This window comes from Dicentrarchus labrax, unplaced genomic scaffold, assembly GCF_905237075.1.
Source record: "Dicentrarchus labrax unplaced genomic scaffold, dlabrax2021, whole genome shotgun sequence".
NCBI classification, from domain to species: domain Eukaryota; kingdom Metazoa; phylum Chordata; class Actinopteri; family Moronidae; genus Dicentrarchus; species Dicentrarchus labrax.
This window is the reverse complement of record NW_026136722.1, coordinates 3793128-3813686: the sequence shown is the minus strand read 5'-3', so window position 1 is coordinate 3813686 and position 20559 is coordinate 3793128. Positions and strand designations below refer to the sequence as shown.

Genomic DNA, 20559 nt, shown 5'->3' with positions numbered 1-20559 from the left:
AAGGAGGTTTCTTCTCCAGTCCAAGATTTGTTGCTTTTGTGCGCAGGCTTTATTAACTCATTTTCATCTCTTACGACCTCGCTGGTTGTTGCACTGTCAAAATGTTAAGTGTTCTGTTGTGGATTTGCAACAAAAGTGTCTGAGTTGGACATTCTGAAAGTGCTTCGGTGTTTACTGGTTTTTGCTTTAATTTAAACTCCAGTTTGGATCCTGTTTCCTCTAGATCATTACCTTCATTGGTGACTGTTTATAATTTGGGTTGCGTACACTTGCTTGATCTGGGGAAGGATCTCTGTAGCACGGGAGTCCCGTTTGGGCTGGACAGCTACTGTCTGTCTGCTGTTTGAGTCCATAACCAACAACACGCTGCTGTAAACAAGGAACTAAACCTACAGGGGAAGGTGTTTTGTGTTTGAGTTAGTCTCGGTATTAACTTCAGTACCTGGCCTGATTGCAGTTAAGAGGATTGAGCCTCTTACCTCTGCAGTTCGGTGCACTTTAAAGTTCACATTAAACCCTGATTAACTTAACGCTGCCAGTCTGTCTAGAGTAGGTAGCCAGACGTAGATTAGTGCTGTGTTATTGGTCAATTCTGGCCCTGTTCATGAAGCGTGTGATCTGTAGTCCTGATCACTACTAGCAGGCTGCTTCTGCCTGTCAGATCTACGTGTATATTTATAGATTACAGGTGCTAATCTCTTTTAGATCATGATCTGATTGAGAGGGATCAACTCAGCTCTATAAAAGCAGCTTCGATAGCCAATGTTTCTGACGTTAGATCAGCCTGCTACTCAGTGTCAGTGTAGGTGGAGCCACTAAAACAATAGCTGCCAGACTGTCAAGTGGAGTTTGCATCTCTAAATGACAACCCAAAACGTGTTGTCCAAAATAATCACATGGTTGCTTTTTTGTTCTCACTTTTAGCCTTAGAATAAATAATAAATGCAGTGATATGGAGCAAGTGTCCCCTCAACCCCAAACCCACTGTTTGTATAGTGTACAATATGTTTATAGTTCTGTTGTGTATTCAGTTATTAATGATCATCCAGATAATAATGGAGAAACAGGTGAATATTTTTATATTTATTGTACATTTGTAACCAAAAAGAGCCGGATATTTATTTGCATTGATTCAATTCAAAATGTATAGTACCACTTATTGTGCTTAATTAAGTGCTTTGTTCTGGATGTAATCTTAAAATGAATCCACAGTAGATAGTCTTTGCGTGCATATTAGGTGTCTTCCTTTGCAGACCTAGTTTATGCTATGAATGACTGAGGGGAGGGGAGGGAGTCACTGTGCCACATTTATATTATTGTAAAGAAAAAACTAAACCCAAAGTAGATCTCTACCTCTACATTGTGGAGAGCATATTGGCCATATGCTGTGTTGCATGCTGTGTAATTTTCCCCAGCTTTTTTTTTTCCTTTTTTTTTTTTTTTTAAGTTCAGCTCTGGAGTTGAACGGTGAAGCACTTTGTATAAGTCATTAAATGTTACAAATTACATTTTGTAGGTTCCTTGTGTTTTTTTTGTTATCTAACTTGATTTTACAATATGGTAACTTATACTATAAACCCATCCATCCAAAATTTGACAAGGCATTTAATTATTAAAGTTTTATTCAGTGACATTTGGTAATAAAATGCACATAGGCGTGTTAAAAGAAACATCCTGAGATACCTTCAGTGTACAAAAGCAGCTCCAACTAAATCATTAGACATTGGAAACTGGAAATATGGTTCAGTTGCTAAGAAAGAAAAGTACATCAATGTGAGGTGCATTTGTTCCCTCAGAGTACAAAAAATAAAGCTGAAATGTATTGAAATGCGTAGAACTATGCATTTTCACTCAATCCTGCCCCAAAGATAAAAAAAAAAAAAAAAAAAAAAGCAGCTTCAGACAATTGCAAGAAAAGCAGTCCCTTTGTTCTGTGGCAGAAAACATCCACTCTGTTAGATTTGTGGAAGTGGCTGTTAACGTAAGATCCAGATTTGCTTATTGGAAACCAGCTACTTGTGTAAGGCCTTGCATTGATGCACAAGAACCAATGAATGCTTTTGACTGCTGCAAATCAAACAGTGCAACACACTGATGATGAAATTTAGCTTTGCTTGGTGTCATCTTTAAAGACAAATGACCACGACAAATGAAAAAGTGCAACATGTTACATACAAAGTGTTCTGGGGACTACTTGGCAGGGGCGAACCCCACACGATCGGCGTTTCTGTCGAACACAGTGTAGTACTTCCCAATGAATACATCTCCCAGGATCCACAGGGGCCCTGCGGGTGGTGGGATATCCATGGCCATGAAACCGGACAGACAGATGGACGTACCCATCTGAGACTCCTGCGAAAACAATTTTTCAGTTTTGTCAGGATCATTTAAAGATTTAGTCACACTTTCATCTAAATGTGTTTTAAGACTACTCATGCCCATATGCACACTGAGTGAGTTATTGGTCCACTAATTGTTCCCCCTGTCCAAATTGGCTGTGAGGAGATCCCTACACATAATCCACAGTCCCCTCCATGTGTGAGGAATTCTCAACTAAATTGACTAACTCTGGAAGATACTCAGTTGATTTGTCTTAGGATCTAAAGAATTAATTTGCAAAGGAAAACCACACAATGTTGTTCCCCATCTCCAACACTAATAGTGTTAAGGTGGACTGCTCTTCAGTATGGAGATTAGGAACAATTACAGCAACCGATAGGATATAATAAGACATGCTTGGAAAATTATTCTTTGAAGCTAGGGTAGTTAAACGTTGCAGAAACTAGCTAGAGATTTCTAGTTTATCTAACCAAAAGAAAAATCCCACCACCACTTCCTTCATGCCTCCCTCCAAAAGCCACTCTTCCAACACATGAACATGCAGTGCCCGACTACAGGACCAATGAATGAGAGAGTGTTGGGGAGAGGAGCGCAATGCATCGTTGTCAACACTAGTTGTATCCAACTATATAGTTCTAAATACTCCTGAACCCCAAAACAAAGCAAACCACCTGTCCCTCAGTTCTCGCCATCATTGAAAACCTACACCGACGTTGACTCTGGTTTGACCCTTTGCTTTATTTAACCTGTTTGTACGCAGCCTTTTCCACTTCTGGGTTTCTTTTCTTGCTTAAACTGATATAACAAAAAAATACTTCTGATAAACCTTACTGAGACAAACGTACAATATAATGGAGGCCAATACACCAAAACTAAGTCATTTGAATAAGATATGTACCCTATAAAAAGAGAAATCAACAAGGCTGGCAATATTCTGTAGATGTTAAAAAAAATGCTAAATACTTTGAGAATTCCAAATCCTGACTTCCCTACTGAAGACATTTGTTGGGGACTACTTTTAGCTTTAACTTTTAACTACAGTGCCAAGATTTTGGACTACAATGAAGCTTTATGGCACAGAGGAATAAGCTGTAACAGGGGAGACATCATGGGATTTGTGGACAATAAGAATATATCACTAGACTCACTGAGCTTCAAAAAGGTAGGATTTATTGCAAGGCTACTGTATTGGATAGCATTATATTCTGGATATATCAGCTCATCAAATAATTCTATTATCTTCCAAGGACTCTCCCATATACATGTTTATTATCCTTGAAGCAAAGGACTGCTTCTGATTGGTTTAAATAACTGTCAGTGATCTGACATTAGTGTATGTACCTTCATGACATAATCCTCTCCAGTCAGGTTAAACATCTTCCCTCCAACGTTGAAGGAGATGACAGGCAGAGATGGGATCTTCTTACAGTCGATCAAGTACTAGCAAGGAGGCAGAGGGGAGAAGAAAATGCGGAAATGATTCCTCAAGACTAAAAAAAAACAAAGTGAGCCTTGTTGTTCCATGAGTCATCAACCTACAGCATTGTCAAAAATGTGGCTTTTGCAACCCTCGACCACAAAAGGTCAGTTTCTCCAGTAGAAAGGTTTAAAGGTTACATCTGGTCACTCGGTATAATGTCTTTTTAACAGGCATCAAATGTCACATGTTCAGTTGTACCTCTCCCATCAGCAGGGGCAGAGCTCCGATGGCTTTGTGCAGCGCTCTGATTTCCTCTGCAGGGCCGACAATTAGCGATGTTCCCGTGTCAACAATAGCCTGGCAACCGGCTTTGCAAAGAGTCAGCTGGTTGCCAACTTCAACTCTGTGGGGCAGGATAGAGAGGGAGCAGCAGGGTGGGGCAGAGACAAGAGGCATCCGTTTATTTCCAACAGTTTCTTAGAAATGTGTCGTCATGTCATTGTAACGCAGCTTTTAAAACAAAGAACATGCATACACAACTATATTATGATTTTACACTATCCAAAGACCCGATATTAAATTTAAGTTTAAGCATGCACCTGCTTCATGAGAATACCATTTTCAATTACCAGGTAAAGGAGTACCAGAAGTGAGAACTGTGTCCATTAAAAACACAGAACAGAAAGTGTACACACACACAGTTTGCAGTGTTAATGAAGCCACAAAAGTTTCTTCCTCACCCGTTGACCTCGATCTGCCAGTAGGCCTTTCGTGTGACATTGACATAGTGCAAGTCTCCGGTGTAGTACTGGGGGTCTGTCCCACCCAGTATCAGCTCTCCTCCCACTGCTGCTTTGGGGTCTCTAAGAGACAGGGTGGACAGAAGCAGAACTCACTGCGTTAACTAAAAGCAAAATGTGTCAACTCCAATTAACAGCTGGCAGTGGTTTCGGTCTAGCAGAGGTAAAAAGAAAAAAAAACAAAAACAAGTTTAAGACCAATTTAAACCAATACAGAAGGCAGCCATTATAGAGCTGGCTGATTAGAATAATATTTATATTATTTATGCCCGTTCTTCCTCACTTCTTCTGTCAGAAACCAACCTGCTTATGTAGAAAGAGAAAATGTTCTGGGGCAGCAGTTTGGCTGCCATGGCTGTGTCAAACACCGGGACGACTTTAGCTACCGAGATAGAGGGGTAGGCCATGCCCAGGACCCCATCGAACCGTGCCACTGCAAATGTGATTCCGGGCTGCGTCACTGCTTCAGCAAACTGCTGGCCAGGAACGGACAGACCTGCAACCTGCAAGCAGAGGCACAGGAAGCAGGGAGAGAGAGAAAGAAAGAGAGAGACGTCGATACGGACAGAAAACACAAGACTTTTAATCAAATGATAGGAACGGCATGACCGCCAAAATTGAGGAATGCTGTTCAACAAAAGGACTATGTGAGTGGGTGACTCACAGAGACCGTGTCCCCACTGATGAAGCCGGTCAAGCTGCCTCTGCCATACCGGATGGAGAACTTGGTGCCGTTCTGAACGTATGTGCTCGACTTCTTCGAGTTGTAACGATGATGAAGCCCTGGTGAAAGACGACAACAATGTATGGATTTCATGGACTTCAGAAACAAGATGTTAGTGATAATACACCAGTAACAGTTTAAAATAGAGTCAGAGGACTGGCACACCACAAAGATATGCAAAACAATTAATAAAAGACATTGTTTTGTGTTTCTCAGTCTGGGGGTCTTGCTCCCATGTAGGAGGGGTTCAGGAACTAATTGTTTCACTTTTGAGTTACAAATAGCAGATATGAGTTGATATTATTTTGTAATACAATATTTAACAGTTGTTTGACTGAATAAACAAAGATTATTAATGTACAGTTTATGATGTCCAAAAGCCAGGGCTTTACATTTGAGTCTAAACACATTTGGTTATTGGGATTGTTTGAATCTGTGCCCCACCCTGTCTCCGCATTTCAAACATTTCTAAACCTGCCACCTCACAGAGCTTATTGGAAGTTTAAGAATTATACGGACAGCAAATCATTTTAAATCTTCTGACAGCTCGTCTTTAACAGTCTTAAAATACAGTTCACCCTCTAAATGCAATTGGGGTCAAAGTTTGGTTTTCTGTCCCTATAAACACTCCTTTGTGTAACTTTTGATCTTCTGTCTGACTGACTTTACTTAAATCAAACAGTCATCAAGTCAAACCAGTCCTAACACACAGCCAAATGTTTGCATGCATACTTTAGGTAAAAAGCAAACTTAAAAAAAGGAACAACGAGGAGGAGAAGTGTGATATTTTGGTCACAACTGTTACAGCGAGCACCTTCCAGGAAGTAGCCAATAGATACACATATAGCACAGAGGATGTTGAGTGAATACACTTTCCCAGAAAAGCAAACTCACAGCAGGCCAGATCGAAGAAAGAGCAGTGAATGGAGGGGACCCAGAGGTTGGAGGAGCCGGTGTCAAACAGCACAGTGAAGTCCTGCGGAGGGGTGCCGATGCTGATCACCCCATAGTACTGGGCCTGGGGAGACAGGAAGCTAACAGTAAACACCGAGATCTGCTGTGAAACTACATGTGCATCAGAAGAAAGATTAAACATTAATAGTCAGCATTTGAGTCAGAGCTGAAGCAGGAATGCACAAGTGGAACTAATAACATAAAAACAATAACATTTGATAGAGTGAATGCAGAGTACACTGCTCAACTCGTGATATCTTGGGTTCCTCAGTCTAATATTTACTCAATCATTCCCCTTCTCCCCCCCCCCCCACAAATATTGAACATTTTGTCCCACAGTGCATTGTGTACTCCCAGATAAAGCTGAACAACTTGGAGAATGGAGGTGGAGTTATTAGAAGCTGCCTCGCTCCAATAAGACCGCAGCAAAATGAGTCCACTCACTGTGTGGCCCTCACACTATGGATCTGAGACCAGTACAAGTATACAGTATGTGCACATACATCCATGAAGTTGGTCAGCCTCTCCACAGGCAGGTCGGGGGCGGGGGAGCTGTCCGGAGCTCCTGTGTCTCTGGCCCGAGCCCGAAGCTCCTCCAGAGACATCCCATTGTCGCTCATCAGGCGGCGCAGGCTTCTGGTTTTATGAAGGGGAACTCTGAAATGAGGGATTGTTGAGTTGAATGTCACAGGTACCACCGCGCGCGGGCGTCGTGCGCGCGAAACGGCACGCATCCTAGTACAGCTCGCATCCACTTACTGCACGCACAGCAACTTTAACCACAATGGTGTCAGTGAGACAGTTTTACATGGTTGATGTAGTTTTACATGGTTGAAAACTCACAGCAAATGCAAACACGTGTGAATAATTACGACTGTGCCAGAGAAGGAAGTTAAAACACACACACACACACACACACACACACACACACACACACACACACACACACACACACACCTGCACTCAATGAAGCCTAATGTAACTCGTCTGCTGCTATGAAGTGATGTAGTTGTAATGTTATCGCTAGTCCCTCCTACACAGTATTTACCTGATGATGGCGGCGCATTGTGTTACCAACAGCGCCCCGACGATATAAAACACCTCCGGCCGTGTCATTTCTGTCCTCGTTGAAATAAAACACACTTTTCTGTATTGTTTCCGCTACTCACAAGCGCTCACACACACACCACTATCCCAACTGACGCAGACGACTAAACTGAAGCGCTTCGGCGATGTCCGCCTTCACTCGGTTTTCTCCGCTATGTGGCTCAGCGATTGGAGGGAGATAATCAGTGCGGTGCTCTGATTGGCCGGGAGAGGACGTCCATCATCCTGCCTTATAAACCGGCGCATTTGGCGTGTTAGTGGTCACGAGTTGTGATGAGGCTGTGGAAGGAGTGATAGGGCATAATACCATATAATAGAAAAACATTCTTCAACATCAGCTTGTTAAATACCTTTCCCCAGAGAGTCTGTAAACCTAACAATGCTGACCAAAGCTTACTGATAAATAAGTTCAGTTACCATGGAAACACCTCTGCTTGTCTAATCAAATCTTGCACTTTAAGCTTCCATTTGAGGGAATTAAGTTACTACAGGAGTCTGAGAATATGTTCAGCTTGGGCTCGGAGACTACACATTTATAGCATTGCATTGCAAACTGGGGATTTCAAATGAGAAAGACATTTACCAACCAGAGAAGATCTAATAAGCTGAGCTTGAGCGCATACCAGGGAACTAAAACTAAGGACATGTCTGCCTTTTTCTCTTCAGTTCTCAGCTAGTAAATCTGTCTCTTGCAAGTCCGCCAATAGGAGAGTTATCCCTGCTGAGAAATTATGACACAGCCTTTTATTTTTCAGACATAAGAAAGTTCCTCCAGGGGGCGTCCTGCTGCCTTTTGCTTTAAGATGAAGCAACTGTCCTTTTTTTGTTTTACCTTTATTTTGATTTTGAGTGCATTGGTGAGAGGAGTTCAACCTGCCAAAGACGATGATGGTGCACTTCTACACCGCCATCATCGAGTCCATCCTCACCTCTTCCATCACCATCTGGTACGCTGCTGCCACTGCCAAGGACAAGGGCAGACTGCAGAGTATAATTCGTTCTGCTGAGAAGGTGATCATCTGCAATCTGCCATCCCTCCAGGACCTGTATGCCTCTAGGACTGAAGCGTGCAGGCAAGATTGTGGCTGACCCCTCCCACCCTGGTCACAGACTCTTTGACCCTCTCCCCTCTAACAGGAGGCTATGGTCCATCAGGACCAAAACCTCTCGCCACAAAAACAGTTTCTTCCCATCTGCAGCTGGCCTCAGGGTTGCATTAACAAGGCCTGGTACCCCCTTTGTCACTGACTCTTATACCCACCCTGTATATACAGTATGCATTATATTAATGCACCCCCGTCTTCTGCACAGTTTTCTTTTCTTATCTTTCTCTATTTATATTTTGAAAGTACTTTATTTTTCGGTGTGATTTTTCTGTGATTTGTATATTTGTAGATTTGTATATTTTATGCACCAATTGCACCAGGACACATTCCTCGTAGGTGGAAAAACCTACTTGGCCATAAACATAATTCTGATTCTGATAAAAGAAAGGTTTGAAATCCAAACCAAAGTAAGATGAGTCATCTAACAAGCTGCTATTTCTGTCATTGATCCATAACAAAGCGTGAAAGCAGTCATGGATAAGACACTCACTTGGCCTGTTGAACGAGTTTCAGGTAAAATCCCCAGCAGACGACACAAACACTGACATAAAGACTGACGTACACACAAAAACATTCACACACCCTCATCATCAATCAGACTCCGACCTGTTGACAATAAGCAACACTGGTCCCCACAAGGTAAACTAAGAAACCTCAGGGTTAAGACTTGGGTTTTGTTTAAGGTTAGGGTTAGTTTTGAGTTAAGGCTGGGTTTTGACATGCGGTGGTTCTGGTTAAGGCAAGGTTTAGTCTCCAGGCAATCAATGTCAGCGAAGTGTCCTCTGGCTGACAAACCTGTGTGCCAGTTGACGTCTGAGTGACAGTGCTGATGTTCGGCCTTCATTCCACTCATTGCTTGTGTATATGTTGAAATTTTGCAAAAAGGGGATCCACCCACAATTTCTTTTCTCTGTTGTGACGCGGCAGGGAAATCACACCATTAGGTCTATTTAGACTGGACGACAGGCATTCATGGCATCCGTGGCTTGACAAAAGGTGCATGCGTGTACATGCATGGCAGACAAGCTGAGCCATCCCTTATACTGGATTTATAATTAAAAGCTCAAGTGGAATGGTGAGAACGACTTTGAAACTGGACCATGATGGTAAGAATCAGCTCTTTCTTAAGTTTATAAAGAGTTAAATATGTTTTAGAAAAGAGCTGGGTCTAAATGATACACACATGTACCACCAATTCACCTAATAGATGACTTTAACAAAGAGACCTTTTTCACAGCAGCAATTTGACATGAAATAGTAGGGTAAACGCAGGTGTCATCAATGATGCTAATAAAGGTTCCATTTAGTGTAGCAGAGCCTATCTAGTGAGCACAACATGTAAAATAGCATAATTATTCACTTATAATAATCACACAGAGAATTACATGAGAAGATTGACACCAAAATTGTGTGGCGAATATAAAGCTACACCCGGCAGCTGATTAGCTTAGCTTAGCATAAAGACTGGGAATGGGGAAACAGTTAGTCTGGCTCTGTTGAAAGGTAACAGATCCATGATTAAAGGCTCAAATGGAATAGTGAGAGCGACTTCTAAACTGGACCATGATGTTAAGAATCAGCTCTTTCTTATGTTTATATGTAGCGGCTGTGAAAAAGGTCTGTTGGATATTATATCTGAAGCTCTGTACATTATTAAGTAACAATTAGCTGGTAAGATTCTGGCCCAAGCAGTGATTAGTGATCTTAAACAGCAGCAACCTTGTACCATCAGAGCACCTATGAGTCAATTTGGGAGTCCAAACCAGACAAACAGTTTAACAAAACAAACCAGTGACATGAACAAGTGAATACAACAATGCATTAAGGTGTACTTAAAATGCTTAAAAAATGTGTCACTATAGTGCAACAGAACCAACCCTATCAGAAAAGCACTTATAACGCACATTATTACTACTAATTACACTGCAGGTGGATCTACCAGTGCTGCATGCGTCAGGTTGACTAAACCTGTTCTTGTAAACAATGCTGGTCTCAGCTCAGGTTTGTCGCTCAATTGTCTCATTGCGATCATATTTTTTTCTTTGGTTGAAAACAGCACTTTCTGACTTGTTATTAGCACAGGTGTCACTAAAACGTTAAGCCAGCAGTAGAGGAAGGGTATTCAGATTCTTTACTTCTACTACTATGTAAAAGTACTAATACCACTGTGAACTATTTTGTATAGGACTGCAGCTAATCATTATTGTCATTACGGATTGATCTGCTGATTATTTTCTTCATGAATCAATTTATTTTTTGGTTTTTATAACCTGTAAAACCTTCACACTTACACACACTTAAAGTGTCACCATCACACCTGTGTGTCTTGTTTTGTCCAAACCTCAAAGTTATTAAAAACCCATAATACATGAATTAAAATAATTCAAAGGCAAAGCAGTACATCCTCACATTTGTGAAGCTGGAACCACAAAATGTTTTTCATTACATTACAAATAGTTTCCAATTCATTTTCTGCCAATCAAGTAATTGATTTATTGAATAACTGTTTCAGCTCTACTTGTATAATAATATGGTATAATGATAATAATAGAAATTAAAGCGGCCAAACAAATGTGGTGGAGTAAAAAGTATAATATTTCCCTCTGAATTGTGGTGGAGTAGAAGTAGAAAGTGGCATTAAAATAAAAGTAAATTACAAGTACATATCATTTGTACTGAAGTGCTGTACTTGAGTAAATGTACTTAATTATTGTATTTTTTACACCTGTGTTTTCTTCCTGTGACTTGTCTGGCCTCTGTTAAAAATGCCTGATTGGCTTGTTTTTTTATGACAAACAGCATCAAACTTGTCCATCATTCACAAATCTTTAACACTGGTCTCCTGCTAAAAGTATCAAAGACTGGATTACTAACTGGACAAAGTGGGCCCTGAAAGCCCCGGCCGTGCTCAATTAATAACAAACAAAAAAGACTGACATGATGAGGTCCTTTAGGTAAACTCTGCTGTACTTAATCTTTAGACCCTGTCTTAAAGAGGGCTCCCATGTCAATATCCAGTTTTTTGATTTTTTAGTTTTATGCTCAAATGTTGCATATTCCAAAATGAAGTAAACATGGGGTCAGGCAGGGGAATACCATGTGACAGGGGGTTAATAGGCTCTGCATTTTTGCTCTGAGGAACCAGTACAGAAGAATTAGTCCATCAGTGATGGTTACAACTGCTGATTAGCACAGCCAGATTCCAAAACCCATACTTTAAATTAAAGATATGTGTGGTAATTGTTTAGTCAGATGTGTTTGAGTTACATAAGATACATAAGATTCTTGTGAATTATGACACCACCTTGCTCCACCCCTGCATTCATGTTTGGAGATAAGAGGGTTACAGGAACTGAACTGACAATTTTGGAAAAAACCTGAAGCTTTCCTGGTAGATAACAGACAGGAACATTACTGGTAACATGTATTTATGCAACATATACAAGGATAAGGAAAACATAGAGACACAAGGCACTTGGTTGTTTGGCAGTGTTTGTTGGTAATAGTTCTAATATCAGAGAGTTACTTTCTGTCATTATTAAACCCCATAGCCACCCAAACCCCCCAGGAAGAGCGACATGATAAAGTCCGCCACCACCAGCTCCTGTGATGTCTCGGAGTCTGTCTATGAGGACCCGGATGCATCAACGGTAAAAATATTTTTTTTGTCTGCTGGTAATTGCAGTTATCATCTTGTTCCATCTTTAGAGGAACTGGAGACATTTAGAGTGAAATAGAAATCTTAGGACTTACAAATTATTAATTATGGGGTTTTGTCTTTGTTTTTTTTTTTTAATTGCAGTCCTTGTTCCATCTTAGAACTCAAAAAAAAATTTTATTTTTTTTTTTTGGGTTTTTTTTTTTTTTTTTTTATTCTCTTTCCTTGTCAGCCTGCTGACACAAGTGGAAGCCAGTCAGAGGTTAAAGTCAAGCCCGTACCATCTCCTAGGTCTATATGGAAACCAAAGTGTCCAAACACCAACAACAAAACTGTTGAGTCTGTAGAGACGACCAGCCACACAAACAGTGCAGTGGTAAGTTGAGCTGTTTTGACTTCTTGACTTTAACTCACAATTGCATAATTGCATATATTAATTAGTATAGGCCTACATGTAAATGTTTTCCTGTTCCTCTGTTGTCAGAAATCCCAACTAAGTCCATACCCTGCAGACTATAAGAGGCCTCAACCTGTTCGTCCTCCTCCCAGACCACCAACGAGCAAACACCTGACCTCCAGTAAACCCACGGCAGCAGTCGAGGGAGGAACTCGCTATCTGAATTTGAACACTGAGCCAGCTGTGAAGGTATATAATATATGTATAAAATATTACTTCATGTGTGTTATTACCAAGAAACCAAAGGAATCATTTGACAATTTGGGTAAAAATGCTTATTAGCTTTCAGAAAACTGCAAATTGTCATTTTTACACTTACCAGATGTAAAATGTTAATTAGTGAGATTCAGAGGTGCTGGGGGGAAAATATGTTTCTCTCAAAACAAGGGGTTTTGATTGTTGTGACACCTAGAAAGAATATAACTTTCTCTCTGCTAGCCTCCAGCTGTCAGTACTGACAAAATACAACCTCATCCTTCATCACGGCCTGAACGCCCTCCTCTTCCCTCCAGCTATTATGACAGATCACTGTCTACAATGAAGCCAAAATCTGAGGTACTTTCTCACCTCATCCCAATATTTCAGGAAAATGAACACATTGAGAGGAGTTACACTCACTTTGTCCTGTTTAAATATGTAATATATTGACCCATGTCTATCTTGTTAATATTTTCCTGGACAGATCTACACTGATCAGAGTCCGCAATCCAGACGTTTGTCCATTAGCTCTCTGCGAGAATCTGTAGTGTCACCAGTTCTCTGTGAAGAAGTGGTGCACAACTGTGGGACTTATGATTCAAAGGTAAATTACATGCATTATACTAGCATACTGTGTTTTCTGTAAGTTGGGGTAATAAAGATATGGTTTTAGTAGAGTTTTGGTCCAAACATGGGTTTGGTATTATTATCAACAGTCAGCAAGCAACCTGCTTCTGGAGAAATAAATGTTGGAACGCATTTAATGTTTTAGTTGTATTAAACTCCATTATGCAACCACAATGTGAATGTCTTTGATATTCAGGCCACAGACAGTACAGACAAACCTGCAGTTCCTCCTCGACACTGGCGGTCGTCTCTCCCCTGCTCTGCCTCAGAGTATGAAACCTTGCCTTCACAGGTATGAGAGCTACTGCACAGTAGACAACAAAGCTATAGGTAATAAACTGTCCTTGGACAGGTGCCAAAACAGCAACAAAAGATGCGGAAACACACGTGTTTGTTGAAACAACCTAAGACCCTGTTTTACTGTCAGCATGAATAGCAGATTTTTCCCTTAACAGAAAGTGACTTCCAGCCTATTCCTGCCCTAAATTTTATGGAAGAAACAAGACCAGACACATTCAAGTGTGATCAATATTTAGTGGAAAGAATCTCACGGAGCATACATGTGAGAAATAAGGTCCATTTGACCCACCATACATCTGCCCAAAGCCAGTTGTCATCACCACCACCATTTCACTATTTGTGTATAAAAACTCAAATGTTTCTGACAACGAGTTTCCTAGATCTTTAAGTAAGTCAAGAACTAATTTGATCCTTGAACTCGATAAAGAGTTTCACTACCATACTATAAAAGTAAGAAAAGGCACCAGTATCTCTTATACCAGTATGTTTAAAGATTCAAAGCACTTTGTCTAGCACATCTTTATTTTATATTTTACTTCATGTCTGGGTGCTTAGCTTCAAATTTTAGTTAGTTTGGGAGGTTACTCTCATTGACAAAGCACCATTCACATGAGTGGAATCTTGTTGACTTAACCCTCTTTGACCCTCTTTTGGAATTTATTACACATTGAAAGTTGTGGTTATGATTAGCTGTCAACTATTCTTCTTCTTCTTTACTTGTTGTGCAGGGTGTGGGGACTGGACTTCCTGATCAGCTTAAATCTGGGGGATCAGTACCACCACACATGGGGTTTTTAACCCTAACCCATTTATTTTAGACTAATTTCTCACTCACTCAGATTAAGAGTCTTGGCTAGATACTTAGGCACAGTGGTGGTTTAAGATAAATGCTATCATGCTGATATTTAGCAAGTATAATGTTTACCATATTCACCATCTTAGTTAAGCTTCTTAGCATGGTAATATTAGCTAATTAGCAATAAACATAGTATAGATAGTATGCTCTGGAGAAATGTTTGTGCAGTTAACAATTAATTTCCTCTGTCTATTACAGACCAAACCACCACTACCTCCATTCAAACCACCACCCCCGCCTGCAACATGGACACAATCAGAGTCGGTGTACAGTGAAATAGACTATCGTCCCTACTTGCCCATTCTACCAGAGGATGGAGATAGTATGGTGAGACTGTGTGTTTGTCTGTACTCACTAATACTGAGCAGATTATATCTATCTAGATTTAAACAATGGTCTACATCAATTTATTTCTCATACATTAATCTGTTTCTGGTAAAACACTACCAGTCACTAGGGAGGTCAACACTTATGTCCGGACAGAGTGGCTGCTTCTCTTCTCATCAACAGACCACATCGGAGGTAAGGCTTAATTCACATACTCCCCTCCTGGATAAATAAAATGATTTAATTTTATTTTATTTATAGTTTAAAGAGGTTTTGTGAATAAAATCTATTGTCTCTCTGCAATGGTTATTGACAAGAAAATGACTTGAAATGTTTTCCTCAGGACATCTATGGGATGCTGAGATGGTTGAAAAGAGTGTCAAGTAAGCACAATGTTTGTTTTCTATATCGTATCAATTTCATTGTCATTCTTTTATTTTTATTCTTATACTGTTTTAAAGAAGTACAATAAATAAAATCAGTAACAAAGATGCACAAAAATGTCAGTGTCTTCAGTAACAAAGAGCATGATCAGTATTTAATCTGTATCTGTGTTGTCATACCAACAGAATCTGATTTCATGGCTCCGTCACTGTATTGCCTCAGTATAGAAGAAGAAATCAGGTATACACAGGGAAACAACTACCGTTTTTCTCCCCCTTTTCCTCCCCCCCTACAAGTAATTTCCCCACGGGGATTATTAAACTATTTCTGATTCTGATTCTGATTATGAATTCGTTCTTGGTGATGTCATTCTGGTGCCAGTAGTTTTGTGTTACAATATTTCTATAAAAAATAAATACAGGAAACAGTGCTGGCCTTTTGTAAAACAAATTAAATGTGACAGTGGAAGTTAAACTATTTCAGAACTGATATCAAACTGAACTACATGTGCTGATTTTTGTTACGTCTTTTCTGTCGCTGTCTCTGTGCAGATCATTTAATGACAGAGCGATGACTGTGAGAAAGGCCCTGCGTCTCTACAACCTCCTCATGATGAAACGCAATAAAAGACTGCGGGACATCATCGTAGAGTTCACCTCCATCTACCAAAGCCTGGACAAGATGGAAAAGGACAACAAAACTATGGGCATTGCTGGAGGGACCACAGGTGCTGTGGGAGGGGTGACTGCAATTCTGGGCATCGCCTTGGCTCCTGTGACCATGGGAACGTCACTGATTGCTACTGCTGTTGGTGCTGGTATGGTGGCGTCTGCTGGGGGCGTTGGCGCCCACGCTGCTAAGGCCAACAAGAAAAAGCTTGTGAATAAGATGTCAGTTGAGAAACTAGTGTACGAATATAAGGATAATATTGTTGACCTGGAACAATGTCTGGAATTTATCCTCTCTGGGATGATGGAGCTCCGAAGGCACGACATTGCCAGGTTACAGAGGGCAGGAGCTCATCCTGATGCACTGATGACGGCACATCTGTCCAAGACTGTGATTAACAATGAAAGGAAGGGTTCGGTTTCACACACAGGTGGAATGTCATCGGAGAGACTGCTTCAGGCTTTTGTTAAGGAAATTGATCAGTATTTCAAAGAAAAGGAGGGTCAGAAGCTGAGGAAGTCGAATAAGAGCAGGTTTTCAGCCAGAGTTCGCCTGCTGGCTGAAAACCTGCAGGATGACCTTGATCACCTGAATAATATGTGGGAAAAGTTTACTTGAAGTAAAGAACTTGTCGTTGGTTTATGTGCGAGAGTGTGTGTGAGATATGTTTTGAAAGGTTTTTGTTGGTGCAACTGGAGAATAAATGCCTTAGTATCCACTTTTAATAAGCATTTTATATTTCTAAAACCTGATTTGTGTAATTGACTAAAGCCAGTATTCAGGTAGTTCAAGATTGTAGTTCTGCTACCAATTATGATTGTGATGAATAAAATGTTCTGTATTAATGTACAACCGTGCTTTAATTTAGCCTAGTAACAGTGACTACTTTTTAGGATGAACAGACTAGACAAGGAATGTGGCACATAAACAGTAGCGGAGTGATAATGTCAGCACTGCGGAAGGACACCTCCGGAACTCCCTGTTGCACTATATCAGCACGCCGTGCCACCGCGTGCGCCATTTTCCTTCCTGAAGAACAACAAACGAAGCGACCGCATTGTTGAACATCGCTCTATTCGCCGAAATGGCAGTGTAAAAGTGTGCCGCGATCCAGCCGCCAACAAAACAGTGCATCCAGCCAGTGCACTGAGTCACTTCTAATTCAGCAAAAATGTCGTAAGTATTATTTTTTACAATATTTGGTCGATGACAGCTGTCCGGCCTACAGTGGGCACGCGCCTCAGCAGCCTGACTTGACCGAAGGAATCTAGATCCTTAAATTTGATTTTACTTTTCTAATTAATTTGACATGATGTGAATCGCCGAATTATAATAAGATACGGTGATTTATTGGTGGATTAAAAAATAGAATATTCTTGACACATGTCACAGAAATGTGACATGTGTCTCGATGTTACCTATACTTTATATCAATATAATTAAAGACGGTGTAACTACATCATCCGTTAAACCTTCAGTATTATTATCCGGACTGTCTACGTGGCAGTCAGAAAATGGTTCGTTTCCTCTTTGTGTCAAAATGGCGGCTTCCTGTAGGCGGATTGAGAACAAAAGTGTGGCTGTTTATAGTGCGGGAGGGCGGCGGAGTCCGTGCGTGACCCTGTCTGCAGACAGACTGACGTCAGAGTCACAAGACTGGTAGCTGGGTGGAAACACGTGATGTGCAGCAGGTGCACTGCAGTGATGGGGGCAGTGTTGCGCTCAGTGTTATTTAGCAGAACAACACTGTTATTATTTACCCACACTATTGCCTTTCTCTGCACACAGTGTAGTTTAAAGTCTAAATAATAAAATATGTCAATGAGGTGTATGAACTACAGCATATTTTCTACAATACTTATGTTTAAATTTTCACCACCAATTTCTTTTTCTATCCCTCAGGTCCTTCGTGGAAACCCTCACCACTGCTGCATACGACAGCATAAAAGAGTTCGAGACTTTCCTAGCATCGTCGCACGCTCCTTTTGTGACCAACAACGGGCACTATGACCATGATGATGACAAACTCACAGTTTGGCCTGGAAGACATGGAGGTCCTTCTCTGGGGACCTTCCTCTCCCATGGCTGACGCCATGGACCTCTTATCTGTTTGCCCTGACCAAGAAGAACTACAGGAAGGAGGAACCTCTTTGGAGGGGGACACTTCACCCGCGTCTCCCCTCACCTCCTCATCGCTGTCTTCTTTCTCCTCTCCTCCTCCCTTCTACTCTCCTCCTCCCTCACCGCCGGCCGTCCTCTTCCAGGGGGACAAAGTCGGGGCTGAGTCTGACCTGCTCTCCCTTCCCTGGTTGGGCCATCCTGGTCAGCTGAGACAGAGCGTCTCAGATGACAGCAAAGGTAATGATGTTGTAAAATAAGTTCTAATGATCCAAAAGCAGTGTTTTAAGCACATTTGAAATCATTTTTCAGCACCAAATTAGAGGTTTATTAAACGATTAAAAGCCATCATCTCATTAATTTAATGCCTCTGTTTCCTTCACAGAGGATATGTTCGGTGACCTGGACTGGATGGCTGAGAGGGTGGATCTGAGTGAGCTTGACCTGGAGAGTCTGATTGGCTCCTGCAGTCCTACTGAAGAGTCCCCTGGCTCTCCAGACGACATCCTAGCCTCCTTGGATTGCTCCATGGAGCTTGACACCCTCCCAATGCCCACTCTCTCAACTTCTGTGCTCCCGAGTCTTCCCGCTGCTTCTCTTCCATGTGTGTCTCCTCCTCCCCCTGACCCTCTTCCCACTGTCTGTGCCGAGCCTTCTGTCATTACAGTGGATGAGCCCGAGTCCTACGTTGATGAACAGGGTGTCCCCTCCCCTCCCATGTGTGTCCCAGAGCCACAGGAAGAGCTGGAAATCAAGTCTGAGCCCACATCTCCAGACCCGTCTTCCCCCCTGGTTGATTCTCCCTCCTCCCCAGCCTACACCCTGGACCTGGGCAGTGAAGTGGATGTCTCTGAGAGTGAGGTGAAGCCAGTGGTGATTCCTGTCGTCCCTCAGGTCCAGAGGCTCGTACTCAACCTCGCACCGACCCGTATCGTCCTCGTGCTGGCTCCCAAAGAGGAAGTCTCAATCGCCACCACATCAGAGGTCGTGCATTCCGCCCCTGCTCCAAAATCGTCCAGAAGCAGACCATACCCCGAGCCCACATTTAAAGCGAGTCCACCGTCTCCCAATGCCATCAGTGTCAAAGTCAAAACCCTCCGTGGCGCAGGTGGAGAAGAACGGACGAGTTTCAAGGCACCAAAGGCCAAGAAACTTAAGAAGATGGAGCAGAATAAGACGGCCGCCACACGTTACAGGCAGAAGAAGAAAACTGAGCAGGAAGCACTTCTTGAAGAGCATGCACTGCTGGAGAGGAAGAACATGGAGCTGACTGAGAAGGCAGAATCCATGGCAAGGGAGATTGAGTACCTGAAAGAGCTGATGGAGGAGGTCCGCCTGGCCAGGACCAAAAAAGGTCTTAGTGCTGACCTCTAGTGGTTGGACCAAATGACGTGTGAAGAAGTGATATTTGAGAAAGTGGGGCTCAGCAGATTTTTGAATTTCTTTCATGCAAACAGTAAAGTATCTGTCCACTCAGCACGTCTTGGATGCACAATCCAGTAAATCTGATGTTTGTTAGAACATCTTTTTAAAAATATCTAACACTGGTATTTAATATAGTATACTTTTCTGCTGTTTAGAGTAGTTCTATGGTAACAAGTATTTCCCATTAAGGATGTAAACTTGTGTGCTCTTGTAATTGTTGTTGTATATTTTTCCTCTCTCTGGACCTCAGTACCGTGCCAGTAGAATGTATTTTAAGAACTTGTGTATGTATTATAGTATAACCGGACCATCTGTATTATGAGTCTCTTAATAAAGAGTCTAAAAACCTAATTGCTGTCTTTTGGGTTCCCTCTGGGTATCAGTTTATATTGGGAGGATAGTATTAGACAATGGCTGCTATAGGTTTTCAAAACATTTTTAATTATCTTTCCTTGGATAATATATCATAATAGCTGTAAAAGTGAGAATCATTTAAAACAATAGCAATGTGAAATGGTTAAAGGGGGGATATATACAGGGTGAGAATGGGTTTGCAAGATCGTAAATGGCATTATATGAAGACCAAATCCCTGGTTTCAAATGATTCAGAAAGCTTCGCCGCAGTGCTGGTGATTCATACGTACAGTGAACTAGTTAACATCGGTGAAGCACGTGATTTATGACTTAGTTTGAGACAGTTTTAAGTGTTCAGAATGTAACCTCGTCCCGAACACACAGTCTTTGTTCCTGATGTGATAACACAGCACAATGAGCCTGCAGAGGTCCATCTGTGTGGAGCCTCTTTCAAACAAACTGGGAAGAGGATAATGGGGCCCGCCTGACCAGCAGTGTGCTGCACACACGAGTATTCAATCAACTGACAGTCATGTGAAAAAAAAAAGAAGCAATTTCTAAGTACAAGGGAAACCAGTTTAAGATAAAACATGTATTGTTTTAGTGGGTTTTTTCCCTCTGCTGATCACTAAATTATGACACTTGCTGATGTGTGTTTCTCATAGTCTGTGGGAGAATGAGAGAGAGAGGGAGAAAAGAGAGTGCTGACTGGTGCTGACCTCGGCACTGCTGGAA

At 41.6% G+C, this 20559-nt stretch overlaps 3 protein-coding genes across 4 annotated transcripts; 2 read left to right on the top strand and 1 right to left on the bottom strand.

Annotated features, from left to right (window-relative positions):
* Positions 1–1604: 1604 nt before the first annotated feature.
* napsa (napsin A aspartic peptidase) lies at positions 1605–7462 on the bottom strand. Its single transcript, XM_051389243.1, has 9 exons — positions 7287–7462; positions 6742–6895; positions 6179–6302; positions 5225–5343; positions 4864–5063; positions 4501–4623; positions 4019–4163; positions 3682–3780; positions 1605–2352 (listed from the first exon to the last, which is right to left on the bottom strand). The coding sequence occupies exons 1-9, from the start codon at positions 7352–7354 to the stop codon at positions 2191–2193; spliced, it is 1194 nt and encodes a 397-aa protein (XP_051245203.1). The 5' UTR covers positions 7355–7462; the 3' UTR covers positions 1605–2190.
* A 1577-nt stretch (positions 7463–9039) lies between these two features.
* Positions 9040–16779, top strand: LOC127357073 (uncharacterized). Of its 2 annotated transcripts, XM_051389236.1 has the most exons (13): positions 9040–9090; positions 9379–9557; positions 12003–12101; positions 12342–12485; positions 12594–12755; positions 13005–13121; positions 13249–13368; positions 13588–13683; positions 14746–14874; positions 14998–15069; positions 15218–15257; positions 15444–15498; positions 15810–16779. In XM_051389236.1, the coding sequence occupies exons 2-13, from the start codon at positions 9552–9554 to the stop codon at positions 16543–16545; spliced, it is 1776 nt and encodes a 591-aa protein (XP_051245196.1). In that variant the 5' UTR covers positions 9040–9090; positions 9379–9551; the 3' UTR covers positions 16546–16779. The 2 variants fall into 2 exon arrangements, with proteins under 2 accessions (XP_051245196.1, XP_051245197.1); XM_051389237.1 differs by lacking the exon at positions 9040–9090 and having other exon boundaries at positions 9123–9557; positions 12401–12485.
* Positions 16780–16936: 157 nt separating this feature from the next.
* On the top strand, positions 16937–19821 carry atf4b (activating transcription factor 4b). The gene is made up of 3 exons (XM_051389241.1): positions 16937–17103; positions 17830–18285; positions 18431–19821. Exons 2-3 carry the CDS (start codon positions 17934–17936, stop codon positions 19417–19419), a joined length of 1341 nt encoding a protein of 446 aa, XP_051245201.1. The 5' UTR covers positions 16937–17103; positions 17830–17933; the 3' UTR covers positions 19420–19821.
* The last annotated feature ends 738 nt before the right edge of the window (positions 19822–20559 follow it).